At 41.9% G+C, this 22,943-nt stretch overlaps 1 protein-coding gene across 1 annotated transcript; it reads right to left on the bottom strand.

The window, feature by feature from the left end:
* Nucleotides 1–1,452: 1,452 nt before the first annotated feature.
* On the bottom strand, nt 1,453–16,133 carry LOC112217661 (adenylosuccinate synthetase isozyme 1 B). Its single transcript, XM_024378107.2, has 13 exons — nt 15,846–16,133; nt 5,698–5,800; nt 5,496–5,558; nt 5,298–5,348; nt 4,749–4,815; nt 4,359–4,466; nt 4,136–4,217; nt 3,715–3,841; nt 3,141–3,295; nt 2,850–2,974; nt 2,589–2,686; nt 2,276–2,425; nt 1,453–2,169 (listed from the first exon to the last, which is right to left on the bottom strand). The coding sequence occupies exons 1-13, from the start codon at nt 16,011–16,013 to the stop codon at nt 2,117–2,119; spliced, it is 1,350 nt and encodes a 449-aa protein (XP_024233875.1). The 5' UTR covers nt 16,014–16,133; the 3' UTR covers nt 1,453–2,116.
* Nucleotides 16,134–22,943: the final 6,810 nt, after the last annotated feature.

The following is a 22,943-nucleotide window of genomic DNA, read 5'->3' as shown; positions in this document are numbered from 1 at the left end:
TTAGTTCAAATCAAAAGTGAATTGTATTTTTCTTCATTAAACGGTCCACAATCATCTTACACCATTATACAAACAGTATCATACTCACTCATTCATCTCATACAACAATTAGATGTAAACCTCATATCTGAGGCTATTATATAAACAGCGTTATGGAAAATGGTCATACCATCTCCCATGAGCTTCCCAAGTTGTGACAAACGCACCAGTTCGTAGCTGGATTCTTCACCGATCTTTTACACTTTCTCTGGAACATGAAATTTGTTAGTACATCACATTCTGTGAGGTGGAAGGATTTCCTTTGTCCTCTGTGAAAGTTTACCCTCTTCTCTAATACTGTGTGTCCATGAGGTCTTCTCAGGAATTTATGACCTCTGACCACAGCAGTCTGGTTGTAGAAGCAGAGAGCGGGGGATGGTGCTCGCTGTACTCAAAGAGGGCAACGTCATGACAACAGATAAAGGAAAGGAACAGATAAAGGAAAGGAGGCTGCGACAGTCAGAAGTGGTTTCCTCTCCCTTATCTTCGGCTGTTTACACAGGCATTCTGATCTTCTTTCCACTAATTGGTCTTTTGAGCAATCACATCAGATGTTTTCACATCAGAGCTTACTCAGAGCTGGTCTGATTGGTCAAAAGACCAATTAGTGATCAATAAGATCCAAATTGGTCTACCTGTGTAAATGCAGCCGGAGATAGGGAGAGGAAACCGCTTCAGACTGTTGCCCATTAAAATAACCTAGTTCAGCAGATGACACTATTTCCTCAGTATTCACCAGAGTTGTGACTATTTGTATCTTTTCTTGACAGAAGGGTGAGCCAGAGACAAAATAGACAAAACACAACAGATCAATTGTGCAATATAACAGATTTATTTGCATATCAGATTTCCACTTCTTAAAGATTTCTACTTGTAACAATATTGCACTAGATAACTTTTGGGGTATCACAGTGCCATCTTAGCTGTTATAGTACAGTATCAATGGGGGACATAATATTACGAAAAACTTACATTTGACGTGTGCAAAAATACATTGGGACTGAGATTTGATTGGTACAAAAATACATTTGTTTTATATCATCAAATGTGTCACAGAAGCAAAAAAAATGGATCTCTGTGCTCTTTCAACAAAATGTGGACAACATGATACAGGACACATCATTTACACCTAGACCACAACATCTCTACATTCGAAGACTCAATCATGGACAAGCTTACTGACACTTGTGGCTGCTTCACATGATGTATTGTTGTCTCTACCTTCTGGCCCTTTGTGCTGTTGTCTGTGCCCAACGATGTTTGCACCATGTTTGTGCTGCTACCATGTTGTGCTGCTGCCATGTTGTGTCGCTACCGTGTTGTTGTCATGTTGTGTTGCTACCATGCTGTGTTGTGTTGCTGCCATACTGTGTTGTTGTCTTAGGTCTCTCTTTATGTATTGTATCTTATGTATCTTTATTATTATTATTATGTATATATGTATCTTTATATGTTGTGGTGTCTCTCTTGTTCTGATGTGTGTTTCGTCCAACTTTTTATTTCTCCCAGCCCACATCCCTGCCTCTTGGTAGGCCGTCATTATAAATAAGAATTTGTTCTTAACTGAAGTGCCTAGTTAAATAAAAAATAAAATGTTATACTCATGACTACATAATTCTGGCCATTACACATTGTTCAAAATAGTTTTTTCAGCTGTGGTTCTACATCAGCATGCAAGTATTAGGCATCAGATACTGGCCAAGGTTCATTCAAGTCTAAACAGCGTAGGCTACCTGACATGACAGTAATGTCAAATCAAAGCAATATTTTGCTAAATACTCAAATGCTATATCAGTGCAAAGAAAGGAATTGGGACATAAACAAGTCTATCTGAACTCACCTAAAATCATTTCATGGTTTGTAAATTGCAACAGAAGGGCCGCTGTGACACAATCAATATAAGTATTTTCTGAACATGTCTCAAAGTCTCATATTTGCTCACTTTGTGTGGCTGCGCCAGCCCCGTATAGTGGGAAAAACATTTTCAAAACAGAGGAAATCTGACCAGGGCAGATAAAGCCATAGCACCTCAATTCACCTTCATGGAGAGAGGAAGGATGGAGGAAGGTCTTGTGTCCTAGAACAGCTGGATCATAGACTCCCTGGCCTTGCCCACTCCAACCCATTTGACTGGAAAGAGAAAACGTTGATTAAGAGCCATTGAAAAGTTTTTATGTATTGATCTCGTTATTTTTAAAACAGCATGTAGGTCCTGAATTTGGAATAGAATACTTACTGGGTACGCCAACGTGGATCTCCACAAAGCGGATGTAGTTCTGGGCTTTGACAGGCAGATCTTCCCACTTCCTACAGGTTGAGGTGTCACTCTTCCAGCCCGGCAGTTTCTCGTACTCCACTTCCACTTTCTGCAAGACGTCCATGTTAGCTGAGAAGACAGGGAGGAGACATGGGTCATACAGTCCATGGAGAAAGGTTTAGTGGAAAAATTTTACAAATTAATCTTATAAAGCCAACATAAAGCCAACAACTTCTTTCATCACATACATTTATACAGGAATATATACACTACTAAATTCAGTCAGTCTTACCTGGGAAATAGGGAATCTTTTTGCCATTGAGCTTATAAGACACTCCCACTTTGATTTCATCCATCACATCAAGGATGTCAAGTTTGGTTAATGCAAACCTGTGATTGAAAAACAAGGAAAAAATGTAACATGTATCTCTCCTCTCCAGCCCCCCCACCCCCCACATAAGATCCAGTAGGTGGCAATATGGCCCAAATTTTCTATAAAGGTAACAGGACTGCACAACATTCAGGGCAGGGCAAACCCTGCTGCGACACTCACGCAGTGAAGCCGTTGATCATGTTGGCGTAACGCAGGATGACCAGATCCAGCCAACCACAGCGTCTCTTCCTCCCTGTGGTCACGCCCACCTCATGGCCCCGCGTCTGCAACAGCTCTCCAACCTCCTGTAAGGACAGATGACAGCAGAGAAGCTGGTCTGAGAAATCAAACCTTCAACTACTCTATTCTGTGTAGTCTTGACTACTTTGCGTTTGTATTCTGACATTATGTTCTTCACTCTATAGCTCCTCTTACTTGCATTTAGTGTATCATGTTTGGGGTTTGACTCACATTGAGTTGTTCTGTAGGGAACGCCCCGATGCCCACTCTAGTGGTGTAGGCCTTCACCACCCCATACACATCACCAATGTTCAGAGGGGGGATGCCCAGTCCGGTACATACACCACCCACGGTACAGTTTGATGATGTCACAAATGGGTAGGTTCCTGGGAGACGAGAGCAACATTCTAAAGGGATGCATTTCTGATAGCCTCCTGGATGTGCACCAGACCATTTTCTAGCAAACTGTGTGGGGGAATGTCTTCCTTTAAAACGTCCTATTTCATTATAATGACTATTGTATATGTGGTTGTGCCAACAGGTGTAAACAAGGACTGTGTCGACCCAAATAGTTGTTTAGCCTATCTTAAGAAACCAAACACAAACCCATTCTAAGTAAACATACCATGCCTATGAACAAACTATTATATTTTAGTAATTTAGCAGACACTCTTATCCAGAGCGACTAACTGTAGTGAGTACCATGACTCTTGGGCTAACAGTGCTTACTCATGTTCATCTATGTTCATCTGCGTCTATAACCGTCTCATACAGTCAGCCATAGGGGAGTATAGAATTCCCTTACCAAAGTCAATGTCAAGCAGGGCAGCGTTCGCTCCCTCCACCAGAATCTTCTTAGGGGGTCCATTAATAGCATCGTACATGAAATAGACACCGTCTCGCACCATGGGTCTTATCCGCTCAGCATACTCCTATATGATTAGACAGGATGCAAGATTTGATTTGTTCCTACTGTATGGATAGATGGATCATGAGAGCAGAGCTACTGTAATTCTCATCTGCTTCTCCGATGCTAAATTTAGACCTCACCCCATGACTGAGAGGATTTCATGGTTATTATGGGTTGATGATGATGAGTTATGAGTGTGTCCACACTGTTACAATTATGACATACTTTTTCTACTAGCTGAGGGGTATTTACCCCATCGACATGTCAACACGAACACAAACAAACACATAAAAAATGCACACTTCATGAAATCCACCTTTAATTTCTTCAGTTGACCGTCAACATCTACCTCCAGTGTGGGGAACATGGCCTGGTACTGCTGGGCAAGGTTCTTGAACCTAGAACCAAGCCACCATCAGAAGAACATGAATATACTGTAGCAATATGTCCATAATAAATGTTCTCATTGTCCAGAGAGCCAAATGCCAAACTGGCACTCCCCATAACCCTCAGCCTCTGTGAGTGAAGGTGAGACTTACCTCATAGAAAAGTCTTTGAAATCAGCTAGAAGGTCACAGATACGCAGCCCCGTACGTGATGCTTTGCTTGAGTAGGTTGGTCCGATGCCTTTCTTTGTGGTTCCAATACTGTATGAAGTAAATTATGAATTACAACACTATATTTGAGGAATATAAGCATTTCAACACTACAGGAATTATGATTCTTATAAAACAATTCATCTGGTAACACTTTACTTAAAGCATGCAGGTAATGCACATGTTACAAGCATCGCATGCTTTTATACTGTATCACGATTTATGACACGTTTTACAATGCATTCTAAACGCATCATAATGCATTACACCTGCAGGCTTTAGTAAAGTGTTGTTTGAGTCCTACAGAAAAAAGGTGTAATTTCCAGTTCTTACTTTTTCCCTTCCTGTGCTTGTCTCTGTACCTCCTGGAGCCCGTCAACTGCCTGGTGGAAGTCAAACACTGTCCAAAGGGTACACAGGTTATTTCACACCACGTATACAAACATATGCCTGTCATCAGCAGAACATGCCATCGGAACATGTGAGCAACATGTAAGATTATGGGATAAATGTCTCTCCCATGTCCTAAAATGATCTGCAACAACTGTTAACCAGCACCGTAAAAAAGTATTCTTAAAATCATCTCACCACATCTCACAGCTGGTGATCAATGTCAAACTGTTGTCACAACACAAACTATATTAAATATTGCATTGCCATATTGTTACAAAACCTACAGTAACTGTAAAAAGTGCATAGCATAACTCAATCAGCAATTGATTGGTGGGCAATCAGCAATAATCAATTATATCCTATCACACCACATCTGTTACTCTCAACAAACAACTGTGTTTGTTTTATCTGTTTTTAGCACTATCTGAACTATATGTCCTTTGCCCTCTCCTCTAAATGCAGCTGTTTTCCAATAAGATTGTTAGTTACCAATGTGGGCCCTGTCTGAGATTATCAGTCTCTTCTCCCAGTCTTTAAGGCCTGTGGGATGGAAACATAAAATAGTTAGGAAAAATCACTCTGTTCTCTCATTTGCTGTTCCTTTCTAAATGGATTATCAACATGCACATTCTAAGACAAACTATAGGCCAATTACGCTACTTAATGTTGATATCAAAATCTTCCCACCTTTCTTTTCATTTTTTTCAGCTTCTTCAAACAAGCCTGGCAGATGAATGACCACACCATTGCCTGCAGACAAAGAAGGGATTATCTGTGTAAGAATACAGAGTGGGCTATGGTTGGATGGTAGGCCTACAACTGGCAAACCAAAGAGCCGAGTGACTGGTCAGTGCAAGCTGCTGAAGACAAGGAATAGGGATGTACACACCGATCACGGAAAGAGCTTTGGAGTTGATGATCCCGCTGGGTAGGAGGTGGAAGTCATATTCCTTCCCATCCACCACCACCGTGTGACCTGCGTTGTTACCGCCCTGTGGCCAGAGAACAAGAAGAACAGAGAGGGCACTCAGGAATGTGATAACTGTATGGGTTAGTTTATCCCATCCAACAATTATCCACTGTCTGTAGATACACAAGACTGGTTGGTCACACTATAACATGCCTGCGGGGTGCCTGGGGAAATACAGTAGGTCTTCCCACATCAAACTAACCCACAATCTGCAGTACTAGAGTAGAAGCGATTTTAGCAGCAGCAGTGATCGGGGAAGTATGCCCTTCTAATCTATCCATGATTCCCCAGGCACGTAACTCCTTATCCCCTGGGCCTGGCAGGCACGCTAGAGAAAGAGGGGCATCCCAAATGGACACCCTCTTATCTGTGCAACCAGGGACAAATAGATCCTTAGCAGTAAACTAGTGACAAGCCCAAACTCTTCCTTCAGCACAAAGGATAAAGTTCACTATTTTCTTTTGCTTGTTGAATGATGCATAGATGGAGACAGAAATGAGCCCGTTTGAAGAATCTTTGAGGACTTTAAATGTTACCTATAAGGACATTTTATCATTGTCCTAAAAGTAATGTGTATGTTGTTACTTCCAGTATCTCCTCTGCAGCTTCATTTCACTCCTGTCCTTACGTCAGATTTATCGAATCAAATCTAATTGTATTTGTCACATGCGCCGAATACAACAGATGTAGACCTTACCGTGAAATGTTTACTGACAAGCCCTTAACCAACAATGCAGTTCAAGAAATAGAGTTAAGAAATAATAATATATATTTTTTAAAGTAACACAATAAAAAAACAATAACAAGGCTATATACAGTGCCGGTACCGAGTCAATGTGCGGGGGTAAATGTTAGTTGAAGTCATTTGTACATACAGGTAGGGGTAAAGTGACTATGCATAGACAATAAACAGCAAGTAGCAGCAGTATAAAAACAAAGGGGGGGAGGGGTCAATGCAAATAGTCCAATGCAAATAGTCCAGGTGGCCATTTGATTAATTGTTCAGCAGTCTTATGGATTGGGGGTAGAAGCTGTTAAGAAGCCTTTTGGACCTAGACTTGGCGTTCCGGTACCGCTTGCCGTGCGGTAGCGGAGAGAACAGTCTATGACTTGGCACTGCCTATTATATAGGTCCTGGATTGCAGGAGGCTTGGCCCCAGTGATGTACTGGGCCGTACGCACTACCCTCTGTAGCAACTTACAGTCGGATGAGGAGCAGGTGCCATACCAGGCAGTGATGTAACTGGTCAGGATGCTCTCGATGGTGCATCTGTATAACTTTTTGAGGATCTGGGGACCTATGCCAAATCTTTTCAGTCTCCTGAGGTGGAAAAGGTGTTGTCGTGCCCTCTTCACCACTGTCTTGGTGTGTTTGGACCATTCTAGTTGGTTGGTGGACACCAAGGAAGTTTAAACTCTCAACCCACTCCACTACAGCCCCGTCAATGTTAATGGGGGTCTGTTCGGCCCTCCTTTTCCTGTAATCCACATTCAGTTCCTTTGTCTTGCTCACATTGAGGGAGAGGTTGTTGTCCTGGCATCACACTGCCTCACTGCCACTGTCTCATCGTTGTCGGTGATTAGGCCTACCACTGTTGTGTCATCAGCAAACTTAATGATGGTGTTGGAGTCATGCTTGGCCACGCAGTCGTGGGTGAACAGGGGGTACAGGAAGGGACTAAGCACGCACCCCTGAGGGGCCCCATTGTTGATTATCAGCGTGTCAGATGTGTTGTTACCTACCCTTACCACCTGGGGGCGGCCCGTCGGGACGTCCAGGATCCAGTTGCAGAGGGAGGTGTTTAGTCCCAGGGTCCTTAGCTTAGTGATGAGCTTTGTGGGCACAGGGTGTTGAATGCTGAGCTGTTGTCAATTGAGATTGCGTCATCTGTGGATCTGTTGGGGCGGTATACGAATTGAAGTGGATATAGGGTTTCGGGGATGATGGTATTAATGTGTGTCATGACCAGCCTTTCAAAGCACTTCATGGCGACCGACGTGAGTGCTACGGGCCGGTAATAATTCAGGCAGGTTACCTTTGCTTTCTTTGGCACAGGGACTATGATGGTCTGCTAGAAACATGTTGGTATTACAGACTCCGTCAGTGAGAGGTTGAAAATGTCAGTGAAGACACTTGCCAGTTGGTCCGCATATGCTCTGAATACACGTCCTGGTAATATGTCTGGCCCCTGTAGTGGAAATTTCAGTACTAAGAGAGACACCGGTCACAACTTGTAGACTTGTTTACGTGCTGCTGTGCGGTTTGTTGCTAACCTTACTTTGCTACTTGCCAACTTTATGGTTTTTGCTTTTTAATTACCGTTTATATTTTTAGTTTTTCCCTCGCTCAACTTGTTTCATTCAACTTTTTCACCCAGGACGCTTTATCTGGACGTGGTTCGTCAGGACCTCCATCAGCCAAAGCTAAGTAGTAACATTAACATTATGCCTTCTAATTGCAGTCGCTGTACTCATAATATACAGGGGAATGATCGCCTCATGGCGAGGATAGCTGTGCTGCAAGCCCAGCTTCAGATGTAAATGTTAGGCAAGGGTAATTTAAGTGTAGGAAAGGATGAAACAGCGTCTGTGCCACCAGAAAGTACAGATAGTAGTATAAATCCACTCACACAGTCCCTGCAGCTGGACAATTTTCTCATGGCTTCGGAAGGAAATGCTGTAGGAATGCTCAACTGGTGTCGCTCATTCAGCTGACAGACACTTTCAACCGGTTCTCCCCATTAAGCAATGGGTTGGAGTCAGAGGCAGAGCCTTCTCTGGTCTCTACTCCCCCCATTACGGGGTCTGAGATGCCGAAGCCTCCCACCATTAGCTCTGACAAATTGAAAACCCTAGTCATTGGCGACTCCATTACCCACAGTATTAGAATTAAAACGAATCATCCAGCGATCATACACTATTTACCAGGGGGCAGGGCTACCGACGTTAAGGCCAATCTGAAGATGGTGCTGGCTATAGCTAAAACTGGCGAGTGTAGAGAGTATAGGGATATTGTTATCCACGTCTGCACCAATGATATTAGGATGAAACAGTCAGAGGTCCCAAGCGCAACATAGCTTCAGCGTGTAAATCAGCTAGAAAGATGTGTCAGCATCGAGTAATTGTCTCTGGCCCACTCCCAGTTAGGGGGAGTGATGAGCTCTACAGCAGAGTCTCACAACGCAATCGCTGGTTGAAAACTGTTTTCTGCCCCTCCCAAAAGATAGAATTTGAAGATAATTGGCCCTCTTTCTGGGACTCACCCACAAACAGGACCAAGCCTGGCCTGTTGAGGAGTGACGGACTCCAGCTGAAGGGGTGCTCTCATCTTATTTACGAACATAGACAGTGCTCTAACTCCCCTAGATCCACAATGAGATAGGGTGCAGGCCAGGCAGCAGGATGTTAGCCAGCCTGCCAGTTAGCACAGTCAGTGTAGTCAGCTCAGCTATCCCTATTGAGACCGTGTCTGTGCCTCGATCTAGGTTGGGCAAAACTAAACATGTCGGTGATCGCCTTAGCAATCACACTGGAATAAAGACCTTCTCCATTCCTGTCATTATTGAAAGAGATTGTGATATCTCACATCTCAAACTAGGGCTACTTAATGTTAGATCCCTCACTTCCAAGGCAGTTATAGTCAATGAACTAATCACTGATCATAATCTTGATGTGATTGGCCTGACTGAAACATGGCTTAAGCCTGATGAATTTACTGTGTTAAATGAGGCCTCACCTCCTGGTTACACTAGTGACCATATACCCCACGCAGAACATTTATGATAGCAAAAAAAAATACTTTTCATCTTTTGAGCTTCTAGTCATAAAATCTATGCAGCCTACTCAATCACTTTTTAAAGCTACTGTTTTACAGGCATCCTGGGCCATATACAGTGTTCCTCACGGAGTTCCCTGAACTCCTATCAGACCTTGTAGTTATGGCAGATAATATTCACATTTTTGGTGACTTTAATATTCACGTGGAAAAGTGAACACAGACCCACTCCAAAAGGCTTTCAGAGCCATCACCGACTCAGTGGGTTTTGTCCAACATGTCTCCGGACCTACTCACTGCCACAGTCATATTCTGGACCTAGTTTTGTCCCGTGGAATAAATGTTGTGGATCTTAATGTTTTTCCTCATAATCCTGGACTATCGGACCAGCATTTTATTATGTTTGCAATCACAACAAATAATCTGCTCAGACCCCAAACAAGGATCATCAAAAGCTGTGCTATAAATTATAGGACAACTCAAAGATTCCTAGATGCCCTTCCAGACTCCCTCCACCCACCCAAGGATGTCAGAGTACAAAAATCAGTTAACCCCCTAACTGAGGAACTCAATTTAACCTTGCACAATACCCTAGATGCAGTCGCACCCCTAAAAACAAAAAACATTTATCATAAAAAAACTATCTCCCTGGTATACAGAAAATATCCGAGTTCTGAAGCAAGCTTCCAGAAAATTGGAACGGAAATGGTGCTACACCAAACTGGAAGTCTCCCAACTAGCTTGGAAAGACATTACCGTGCAGTATCGAAGAGACCTCACTGCTGCTCGATCATCCTATTTATCCAACTTAATTGAGGAGAATAAGAACAATCCAAAATGTATTTTTTGATACTGTCGCAAAGCTAACTAAAAAGCAGCATTCCCAAAGAGAGGACGGCTTTCACTTCAGCAGTGATAAATTCATGAACTTCTTTGAGGAATGATCATTATCATTAGAAAGCTAATTACGGATTCCTCTTTAAATCTGTGTATTCCTCCAGAGCTCAGTTGTCCTGAGTCTGCACAACTCTAGGACATAGGGTCAAGGGAGAGACTCAAGTTTTTACTACTACATCTCTTGACACATTGATGAAAATAATCATGGCTTCTAAACCTTCAAGCTGCATACTGGACCCTATTCCAACTAAACTACTGAAAGAGCTGCATCCTGTGCTTGGCCCTCCTATGTTGAACATAATAAACGTCTGTCTATCCACCGGATGTGTACCAAACTCACTAAAAGTGGCAGTAATAAAGCCTCTCTTGAAAAAGTCAAACCTTGACCCAGAAAATATAAAAAACGAATTAGTCTATATCGAATCTCCCATTCCTCTCAAAAATTGTTGAAAAAGTTGTTGCGCAGCAACTCACGGTCTTCCTGAAGACAAACAATGTATACGAAACGCTTCAGTCTGGTTTTAGACCCCATCATAGCACTGCACTTGAAACTGCACTTGTGAATGTGGTAAATGGCCATTTAATGGCGTCAGACCGAGGCTCTGCATCTGTCCTAGTGCTCCTAGACCGTAGTGCTGCTTTTGATACCATCGATCACCACATTCTTTTGGAGAGATTGGAAACCCAAATTGGTCTAAACGGACAAGTTCTGGCCTGGTTTAAATCTTATCTGTCGGAAAGATATCAGTTTGTCTCTGTGGATGGTTTGTCCTCTGACAAATCAACTGTAAATTTTGGTGTTCCTCAAGGCTCTGTTTTAGGACCACTATTGCTTTCACTATATATTTTACCTCTTCGGGATGTCATTCGGAAACATAATGTTAACTTTTACTGCTATGCGGATGACACACAGCTGTACATTTCGATGAAACATGGTGAAGCCCCAAATTTCCCTCCCTGGAAGCCTGTGTTTCAGACATAAAGAAGTGGATAGCGGCAAATGTTGTACTTTTAAACTTTGACAAAACAGAGATGCTAGTTCTAGGTCCCTAGAAACAAAGAGATCTTCTGTTGAATCTGAAAATTAATCTTGATGGTTGTACAGTCATCTCAAATAAAACTGTGAATGACCTCGGCGTTACTCTGGACCCTGATCTCTCTTTTGACTAACACATCAAGACAAGACAGCTTTTTTACATCTATGTAACATTGCAAAAATCAGAAACTTTCTGTCCAAAAATGATGCAGAAAAATTAATCCATGCTTTTGTCACTTCTAGGTTAGACTACTGCAATGCTCTACTTTCCGGCTACCTGGATAAAGCACTAAATACACTTCAGTTAGGGCTAAACACGGCTGCTAGAATCTTGACTATAACCACAACATTTGATCATATTACTCCAGTGCTAGCCTCTCTACACTGGCTTCCTGTTAAGGGAAGGGCTGATTTCAAGGTTGTTCTGCTAACCTACAAAGCATTACATGGGCTTGCTCCTACCTATCTTTCCGATTTGGTCCTGCCGTACATACCTACAAGTACGCTACGGTCACACGACACAGGCCTCCTGAACCTGGCCAGTTCCCCTCTCTCCACTGGGATTCTCTGCTTCAAACCCTATTACAGGAGCTGAGTAACTGGCTTACTGGTGCTCTTCCATGCCATCCCTAGGAGGGGTACGTCACTTGAGTGGGTTGAGTCACTGACGTGGTCTGCCTGTCCGGGTTGGCGCCCCCCCTTGGGTTGTGCATTGGGGGAGATCTTCGTGGGCTATACTCTGCCTTGTCTCAGGATGGTAAGTTGGTGGTTGAAGAGATCCCTCTAGTGGTGTGGGGGCTGTGCTTTGGCAAAGTAGGTGGGGTTATATCCTGCCTGTTTGGCCTTGTCCGGGGGTATCATCGGACGGGGCCATAGACCCCTCCTGTCTCAACCTCCAGTATTTATGCTGCAATAGTTTACGGGTCGGGGGGCTAGGGTCAGTATGTTATATCTGGAGTATTTCTCCTGTCTATCTGGTGTCCTGTGTGAATTTAAGTATGCTCTCTCTAATTCTCTCTCTCTCTCTAATTCTCTCTCTCTTCCTCTCTCTCTCTCTCTCTCTCTCTCTTCCTCTCTCTCTCTCACTCACTCACTCACTCAGAGGACCTGAGCCCTACGATCATGCCTCAGGACTACCTGGCCTGATGACTCCTTGCTGTCCCCAGTCCACTTGGTCGTGCTGCTGCTCCAGTTTCAACTGTTCTGCCTGCAGCTATGGAACCCTGACCTGTTCACCGGACATGCTACCTGTCCCAGACCTGCTGTTTTCAACTCTCTAGAGACAGCAGGAGCGGTAGAAATATTCTGAATGATACACTATTAAAAGCCAACTGACATTTACTCTTGAGGTGCTGACCCTCTACAACCACTGTGATTATTATTATTTGACCCTCATCTAATGAACATTTAGACATCTTGGTCATGTTCTGTTAAAATTCCCGGCACAGTCAGAAGAGGACTGGCCACCACTCATAGCCTGGTTCCTCTCTAGGTTCCTTCCTAGGTTCTGGCCTTTCTAGGGAGTTTTTCCTAGCCACCGTGCTCCTACACCTGTATTGCTTGCTGTTTGGGGTTTTAGGCTGGGTTTCTGTACAGCACCTTGTGACATCAGCTGATGTAAAAAGGGCTTCATAAATACATTTTATTGACGGACAATTATTCAAACAATCATCTTTATTCAACATCGATTAGTTATTGCAATAATGAAACCATCGACCGCACACTCTAAGTTGTGTTGCCGAGAGCTTCCCTAAAAATGAAAAACAGACATCTTATGTAGGACACTAAGACTGTTTAGTTCCATCCTTCTCAGGCAGATCAAAAAGCATCATAAGCCACTTTGGGTTCATCCTGTCATTGGTGTTGTTCTAACCCCCAACCCTGGCTTAATTTCCCTGATGCCAGGATGTCTAGGACCCTTTGTTCCAGTCCATCTCTATCCCAGTTAGAACCACCCCACATCCTTTCCATGGAATACATCTCCCCTGGTCACAGAAAGGAATGTGGCTGTAAAGTTTTATAGCCCTCTAGTAAAATCTATTTCCTCAATGCACAGACTATCTGCAGGAAGCTAGTGGACACCATAAAAACTCAGCCTTACTCTTAGTTAAATATATAATTGTTTACCATTAAACAAATCAAGTAAGTATGTAATTTTTCCCTGACACCCCGCAGCCTTGTGAATGTTGACCTGTTTAAAGGTCTTGCTCACATCGGCTACGGAGAGCGTGATCACACAGTCGTCCGGAACAGCTGGTGCTCTCATGCATGCTTCAGTGTTGCTTACCTCGAAGCGAGCATAAAAAGCTTTTAGTTAGTCTGGTAGGCTTGCGTCACTGGGCAGCTCTTGGCTGGGTTTACCAATACCAGTCTCAATCCCTTCCTTCCTCAATGCCAAAGAGGAAACTAAACGTGCAAATGCTAACACTTTTTATTGCCTATCACATAAATAAACATTAAGACATCTCTGTCATCAGCAGAAGCTTCATATAGATTCACCCTGCCATATTTCTAAGGTTACTTTCTAACAAATCAACCAGTGTTGATTTCTCAGTCAAAAGACCAGAATGTCCTGATCCAAATATTTTTACTGTAGCACTGAAAATGAATACAGAGTGAACAATATGAAGCAAGAATCAAATAATTAATCTAGAAAAATAGTTACAGTATACAATATCAGTAAGACATGCAAACAAAAGTTTGGAGATAAAACACCATTTTGACATATTCAATAAGGAAGATTTTATTTCAGAAGAATGTAAAATTTGGAACCTTGAGGGTTTAGCACGTTTGTCATAGTTCAGTGACGTATCTTTACTTTGCCCAAATTCCTCTTTGATTACATTATGCACTAAAACAGGCTTATCCCCACAGACGCAGTCCTCAGAATGATAGTCTGAGTGACCTTAGGACACTGCTGCCCATTGTCACTGCCCAACACTCTCAATTTGGATAATTGAACACCACTCTTAAAAAATGCCATGGTTTTCTTTATTGGATTGAGAATATTTCGGCCTCCATCTTTTGGAGGTCTGTATCGACAGTGCCGACAAGAACATACACAAAATAAATGGTTATCTCTAACTTCCTGTATTGTGTTATCACTGGAAAAAGTGCTCACGTGATGTCCCAAGCATCTCAAGAAAATCAAGATACATTTGGATGAAAATGGAATTCCAGGGGGAAAGACAGTATTTTTCTGTTGCAGTAACTCTTTAGTGACCAAATGTAATGCTAAAGCTAAAGAAAATGCTAAATGCTAAAGCTTCTTAAATTGATTCTTGATTTTAACATATTTTATATCAAACATGCCATGATTGGTGAATACCATGCTACTCGACATGACAACCTGTGTCTCTGTCACTTAACTATGACATCGATGAAGTTTCCCTTTGCTGACATCAGTGTTATAATTAGGAGAGATCGTGTCTATTCAGTCCACCATGGTGGGTCTAGAGTTGCATAAAGGAATGTAGACCTATTGTAAGCTGTTTCCCAGGATCCACTGAAATGAATGGGTGCAAACTGTGAGAGGCTTGAGATCCATTCACTGAAGGACAGGCTAACAGGGGTCTAAAAATGGTTAAAATTCTTCAAATAGTTAGATGGCTAGGCTCAACTCGCACTGTTACATTTATTGGTTGCAATATATTTTCAGCAGCTTTTCCAATAAATATGTAATATGTCCCCTTCCGTAAATCACAGTTGGTTAGTCTACCACTACACTGATGACCTACGCTGTTGCGCGCCTCAATGCGCATTGACATTTATCAGGCCATATGACTGAAGGGAATGCGGCATGCCACTGACATCGCTGAGACCTTTACCACTCGGGCTGTCTGGAACAAAGTATAGCACACTGTGGCACTGGTCTCCGCGAGCCCATACTGTAATAGAGCTTGCATAGATACGCTATGCACGTCAACACAAGCTCCAAACTTCTGTTGAGCCGGGTTCTTATTACAACATACCGGAATGTGCTTTTATTTATAAACGCAGTGTCTTTCAACCCAACATTCTACGGTGCCGTGCTGAAATAGTGAATGGCTTAGTATGTTTTCTTTCATGCGCCTGGAAACAAAGTTAACTATTGCGCTATGACCCCTGACTGCACAATTAATCAATATATACATTTTGCACAATGGCACATACTGTACACTGTGTAACATTTCTCACACAAATAAATATACTAAGGCACTTGCAAGATAACCGGTGCATACAGCAATTTGGGTCAAAATAAAAAATATGCGCCTTTGCGCATAATTATCTTGCAAGTGCAACTTCTCCAAAATAAACAAATGCAAATATTACAAAGAACAAATAAGAAAAAAAGAGTGCGTTTTAATCTTATTTCCTCACCTGGCATCTGCAAATGATGTCCGACTCTGTCGCCAACAAGTCGACCACTTTTCCCTTCCCTTCATCGCCCCATTGTGCACCAAGTACAACTGTCAACTTGTTCCCTGTGTCGTTACGGGGTCGCTTAACCCCTGCTCCTGGGTTTGTGTAACAAGCTTTGTGAGACATGTTTTGCCTACACTAGTGCACCGAGCGCAGTAGAAACGACAACCCGTAGGCCTATGTGATGGGAAAAATAACCCCTCAAGTCTGAGTCCGGTGTAACCAAATACGGGTTATCCGCCTGTTGATGTAGACATGTGCACGATAGACTACACATGATCTCGTGTCTATTTTTACCGTCAGCCCCTTATCACTCAGTTTCAAGAGTTAGGCTACCACCCAAGCGAGAGCCAATGAGAAATCATATAGTGTAGCCGTGTTTTTGTGTGCATTTTCAATGAATCATTCTCCAAGTCTCGTTCGGATGAAACTACATGCGCACTGTGTTGGACCAATGTACCCAAAATGCAATACTTTTAACTGTGAACATACTGTCCCTATTACACATAAATATAGGACAACCTAATTTGGTGTGGTTAAAAGCAAAATGTATAATTGTATTATATTTTCATAATAGCCTACATTACATTTCTGATTATCCAATCTATTTGCAATGCAGATAATTGTGCTTGTGTGAATGCAAAGAGTGTAAAAAAAGAAACAATAACTGGTACCATGTCTGAAAACAGGTGAGATTTTTATGGTCAATATGTAATACTTAATTGATCATGAACCAATATTCCTACTATGACTGTAAGCTAAATAGGCCCTGTATTTGTCAAATGAAATGACAGCGGCTGTATGAACAAGTCCACATAACATGTTATACATAGAAATGTTGACTTTCTTAAAATAATGTATCATATTTCAATGAAACTGTGTCCAATACATTGAAGGTCCATGATGAAAGTATAAAGAGCAAAATGGTCCCAACATCATGATGCAGTGGTTGGTTGCCAAGCAGTTTCTGTGATATCATTGCCACATGACCTTTTATTGATGTAGTAAATAATACAAAGACCCCTCTATATGGGTGTAATAAGGCAGGTCTCCATTTGAAAAACAAACCTAGGTTCGCTAGGTAGGCCTACTCCTTTTGAAAACAGTGAGAAAAACATGGCTGACAGATATTTGTAGGTACAGTATAAACATGTATATAAACATGTATATAACATGTATATATGTATAGAATTTGTTTGGCAGAGCTAAAACAGAGCACTGGAAGATGGAGTCAAAGTTCATTGCTTCTTTTTGCCTTTGGGCTCATCCTTTTTGCGTCCACCTAGAAATAGAGATAAAAGATCAGTGCTGTCCCATACACAACACAGCTATAGCATTTAATTTGCCCTACAAGAGAAGGCAGTTGATAACCTTTGCTCCCTGTGATGATTGTCCAGTCTTCTGTCACCTAAGTTAAATTTATGCCTCACTTTAACATTTTTTATTTTAAAAAAGTTAACATATTTTGGTCAGTAGGTACCAACATAACAGGTGGTGGTGTGTTCGACTGCCTGTCTGCATTCCTGAAACAGTTAGCTTACCTGTGTAATATTGACATGAGCTCAGAACCACTTGTTTTTTAAAACATGGTCCTGTTTTATCAATTGCTGTGCTGAACAATGGACAGTTCATTATCTGTCAAATGACCGTAGCTGAAAGTTGTGTATTCATATTTATTTTTGCAATTAAGATGCTACAATACACATTTACAACAGGCCTATGTAAAAATACATACATCCTAATGATACAGTGCCTTTGAAAAGTATTCCGACCCCTTGACTTGTTCCACATTTTGTTACGTTACAGCCTTATTCAAAAATTGATTTAATAAAAAATGTACTCACTATGAACCCTAATGACAAAGCAAAAACAGGTTTGTAGAAATGTTTGCAAATGTATTAAAAATAACAAAATCAGAAATACCTTACTTACATAATTATTCAGACCCTCTTCTATGAGACACGAAATTGAGCTCAGGTGCATCCTGTGGACTCCAATCAAGTTCTAGAAACATCTCAAGGTCAAAAGATGTTTCTACAACTTGGAGTCCACCTGTGTTGAATTCAATTGATTGGACCTTATTTGGAAAGGCACACACCGGTCTATATAAAAACGTCCTACAGTTGGCAGTGCATGTCAGAGCAATAATCAAGCCATGAGGTCAAAGGAATTGTCCGTAGAGCTCAGAGATAAGATTGTCAAGGCACAGATCTGGGGAAAGGTACCAAAACCTTTCTACAGCATCGGAAATGTCTCCAAGAACATAGTGACCTCCATCATTCTTAAATGCAAGAAGTTTGGAACCACCAGGACTCTTCCTAGAGCTGACTGCCTGGCCAAACTGAGCAATTGGGAGAGAAGGGCCTTGGTCAGGGAGGTGACCAAGAACCCGATGGTCATTCTGACAGAGCTCCAGAGTTCCTCTGTGGAGATGGGAAACCCTTTCTGAAGGACAACCATCTCTGCAGCACTCCACCAATCAGGCCTTTATGGTAGTGGCCAGACAGAAGCCACTCATCAGTGAAAGCCACGACAGCCCACTTGGAGTTTGCCAAAAGGCATCTAAAGTCTTAGACCATGAGAAACAATATTTTATGGCCTGATGAAACCAAGGTTGAACTCTTTGGCCTGAATGCAAAGTATCACGTCTGGAGGAAACCTGGCACCCTCCCTACGATGAAGCACGGTGGTGGCAGCATCATGCTGTGGGGATGTTTTTCAGCGGCAGGGACTGGGAGACTAGTCAGGATCGAGGAAAATATGAAAGTAGTAAAGTACAGAAAGATCCTTGATGAAAACCTGCTCAGGACCTCTGACTTGGGCAAAGGTTAACCCTCTAACAGGACAACGACCCCAAACGCACAGCCAGGACAATGCAAGAGTGTCTTTGGGAAAAGTCTCTGAATGCCCTTGAGTGGCCCAGCCAAAGCCGGACTTGAACCAGATCGAACATCTCTGGAAAGACCTGAAAATATCTGTGCAGCGACACTCCCCATTCAACTTGACAGAGCTTGAGGGGATCTGCAGAATTTTTTATTTTTTTTTAATGGGAGAAACACCCCAAATACAGGTGTGCCAAGCTTGTAGCGTCATACCCAAGAACACTCAAAACTGTAATCACTGGCGAAGGTGCTTCAAAGTACTGAGTCAAGGGCCTGAATACTTATGCAAATGTGATATTTCAGTTTATTTTTAATACATGTGCAGAAATGTAAAAAAAAAAAAAATGTTTTGCTTTGTCATTATTGGATAGTGTGGGTAGATTGAGGTGAAATAAACACTTGAATCAATTTTAGAATAAGGCTGTAACGTAACGTGGAAAAAGTCAAGGGGTCTAAATACATTCTGAATGCACTTTATATACATAACTTCATTAGCAGGACACTAAAGTTCATTATCCCTCTGAAGACTTTAGTAGGCAAAACCTGTGAACTGGAAAAACTTGGTAGAGGGAAAGTACACATTATGGTGCTCATGTGAGTTTCCTTTATTTTCAGTTTCAGACCAATCCTTCAGACCATTGCACACTTCCCTTTTTCTCCATTGTTTTTACACCGGAAGGTGATTATACAACATAATACTGCAAAACAAAGCAATAACAGTAAAGTGAAAGTACAAAATAATGACAAATGGCAAGAAAAATGATGTAGCTACTAGTCATAATTTAATAGTAAGAGGGAAGTGAAAAAACAAAACAAAAACTTGAGCCAATATGGAGTAAACTAGAAAAATGTTCCCTGATCTTTTTTAACAAGACAATTGAGAAAGCTCCCGGAAAACACATACAAAAAAATATCAACATTTATACTACATTACCTGTAAACAATACTGAGTTATTTAAGCAATAATGCCAGAGGTGGTGTGGTATATGGCCAATATACCACAGCTAAGGGCTGTTCTTTTGCACGACATGGATTGCCTGTACACAGCCTTTAGCCGTGGTATATTGGCCATATCACAAACCCGAGTTGCCTTATTGCTATTTTAAAACTGGTTACCAATGTAATTAGAGCAGTAAAAATAATTGTTTTGTCATACTAGTGGTATATGGTCTGATATACCTCGGCTGTCAGCCAATCAGCATTCAGAGCTCAAACCTCCCAGTTTGAAATACAAAATATATCACAATCAAAATGTACATCAGATACAGTAAATGTTGTACGTACAATTCAGGGATGGCCACAGTTGCTCTTGAAGAGCTACAGGGTTATTGCAGGCTTTCATGTTCAAGCCTTATCGCATGCATTTGTACCGTAGGGATGGCGTGCATCTGACAGATTAGTTCCCCCCCTGCACTCCTCGCAACAAGGGGGAGAGAGGCCTTCTCAAAGTTTGCCTTCACCCCCACCACCACTAGTTTCTTAGCCCCCAAAGAGGAACAAGACTGTGGTGCTCCTGAGCATACTGCACAAAATAGCTGAGATCAGTGATCGTGAGGACAGGAAGCCAGCCATCATCCTGGACTACAACCACAACGGAGGAGGCTTGGACAACCTGGACAAGGTGATTGGAACTTACAGCTGCAGGAGGATGACTGCCCGCTGGCCCCTGGTTATCTTTCATAACATCATTGAAATGTCCTCATACAATGCCTTAGTGATAAGCAGAACAGAGTGTTCTTGGAGCAACTGGGAAAGGCACTGGTAACCCTATTAATTCAAAGGGAGCATCTCCCCCACACAGCAGCCACTGCAGCGCTTGTGAAAGCTGTTCAGGGGGTGAATCTTGTCCTGATCCACTTGAGGCTGCAGCTGGGGCAGGCAAAAAGGAGGAGATGCCAATTGTGTCTTCCAAAGAATGAGTGTAAAACAAATACAGGTGCTGCACATGTGAGAAATACATCTGAGAAAGTCCATGCACACTGTCCTACATGTGCTAATTAGAGTTCTTGTGTTTGTATCTTATTCTTATTGTTTATACACCTTGTGGGTGGGGGCAATGGTTAAATTTTTTTGGGAGAAGACTAGTATTTGAATTCCTCATTGTACAGAACATATCACTATGTTGCAAAAAAAGTTAACAATTATTATTAAACAATTATGACAGGTGTGTTGTAATAAAAAAACGAGTGTTGTCCACGGATTAAAATGCAGTCTTTCTGCATTGTGAAGAAGGAAAACCCAGATATTCAAAGTTTTTGATGAATGACAGGTTGTTTCATCATGCAAAATAGATTTGGGGTTTAAAATTAAATTAAGCCGTTTTATATTAGCGGTTTGGTGAAGGCGGGTCATTTTTGACCCTTAGGACAAGGGGAGTACACAGAATGTTAAGACTACACAAGGGTTAAGAGACACCTAATAAATGGAAATGACAGAATGGTCAAAAAAAACAAAAACATCCGGAAGGCTAACCCAGGACCTTCAAAATCACATTATGCGACGAACTCCGTTATAAATACGTCAAGTTGACATCATTTTAAATGGTTTGATGACAGCACGTGTTCGTTCCATTATTTTTTTTGTTCATTCACTCACTGAACAAATGTTTATTTCTCTTGATTTGGTAAAACATTTTTTGAAATAATCCCAAACAGTTGTGTTGAAAACAGTTTCGTTTTATCACAGTTAATGAAGTTAGCAAGCATGGCGTTCTCTTTTGACTGCGCAAGCAAACAACGATTATTATGTTGTTGTTTTATCTGTGTGCTTCGTTTGCAATTGCACCCTTGCTTCTTTTTACTTGCGGGAACACAAAAAGTAACTTGACACTGTATTGAATTATAATTACACAAAGATAGTTGCAGTGACAGAGAGAGCGTACGGAATTAATAGTTAAGGTAAGGGATATAATTTGCTCTGCATCTTCCAACAGCAACAAGTCTGTTCTGGTGCATGATTGTATTAGCAGCATGGCAGTTTTCCCAGTTTGGTGTATGTAACTGGCTATAATAGCAACCAAGGACGTTCGCTAGCTTATTTGTGCTCTGATTACACGCAAGTGTCCAGGTCAGCAGTTTACACAGATGACTTCAGCCATATAAAAAAACCTTCCATTACAAAATATACCACAGCTAGATACCTTCATTTTGCTTCTCATGCAACTGGTGTAGCTAGCTGCTACTGTTGCGAAGCAACCGAGTAGCATCCGGTTTTAGAACTGAGATTTAGCTGAAAGGATGTTAGCATTTTCAGAAATACTACAAATGCAAGCACATCATTGGTTTATAGTGGGCAGAAATGTGCACGTGAGAGGGGTAAATTGAGAGTGTAATAAAAACTTTAAACTTATTCAGTCCAAATGGATCTAAATCTAATGGTTACTTTATGGACGCTGTTTCCCAATTTTAATCCGACATCAAAAATTTAAGATGCATTTGGGCAAAAACATTGTCTGACTAGTCTCTCAGTCCCTGCTGTGGAAAAACATCCACACAGCATGCTGCCACCATGCTTCACAGTTGGGATAGTGCCAGGAAGCGTGGCATTCAGGCCAAAAATAGTTCAATATTGGTTTCGTCAGACCAGAGAATATTGTTTCTCATGGTCAGTGTCCTTTAGGCAAACAAAGCAGGCTGTTATGTGCCTTTTACTGGGGAGTGGCTACTGTTTGGCCACTCTACCATAAAGGCCTGATTTGTGGAGTGCTGCAGAGATGGTTTTCCATCTGGAAGGTTCTCCCATCTCCAGAGGAACTCTGTCGTCAAGAGTGACCATCGGGTTCTTAGTCACCTCCCCGACGAAGGCCCTTCTCCCCCGATTGCTCAGCTCTAGGAAGAGTCTTGGTGGTTCCAAACTTCTTCCATTTAAGAATGATGAGGCCACTGTGTTCTTGGGGAATTCCAAGCTGCATAAATGTTGAGGTACCCTTCCCCAGATCTGTGCCTCAACACAATCCTGTCTCGGAGCTCTACGGACAATTCCTTCTACCTCATGGCTTGGTTTTTGCTCTGAAATGCACTATATAGACAGGTGTGTGCCTTTTCAAATATCAAATCAATTGAAATGACCACAAGTGGACTCCAATCAAGTTGAAGAGCCATTTGAGCTCAATTTCAAGTCTCATAGCAAATGGTCTGAATACTTATGTAAATAAGGTATGTTTTTATTTTGAATA

Source organism: Oncorhynchus tshawytscha, linkage group LG18, assembly GCF_018296145.1.
Source record: "Oncorhynchus tshawytscha isolate Ot180627B linkage group LG18, Otsh_v2.0, whole genome shotgun sequence".
NCBI classification, from domain to species: Eukaryota; Metazoa; Chordata; class Actinopteri; order Salmoniformes; family Salmonidae; genus Oncorhynchus; species Oncorhynchus tshawytscha.
The sequence above is the reverse complement of the archived record's forward strand: the minus strand, read 5'-3'. Positions and strand labels throughout refer to the sequence as shown.

Excerpts from the sequence above, each read along its gene's own strand:
- LOC112217661 (XM_024378107.2), bottom strand. The coding sequence starts at position 16,013 with ATGTCTCACAAAGCTTGTTACACAAACCCAGGAGCAGGGGTTAAGCGA. Across the intron at positions 4,218-4,358 it reads TTCAAAGACTTTTCTATGAG|GTTCAAGAACCTTGCCCAGC; the intron begins GTAAGTCTCACC and ends GCTTGGTTCTAG. Across the intron at positions 2,426-2,588 it reads AAAGATTCCCTATTTCCCAG|CTAACATGGACGTCTTGCAG; the intron begins GTAAGACTGACT and ends CTGTCTTCTCAG.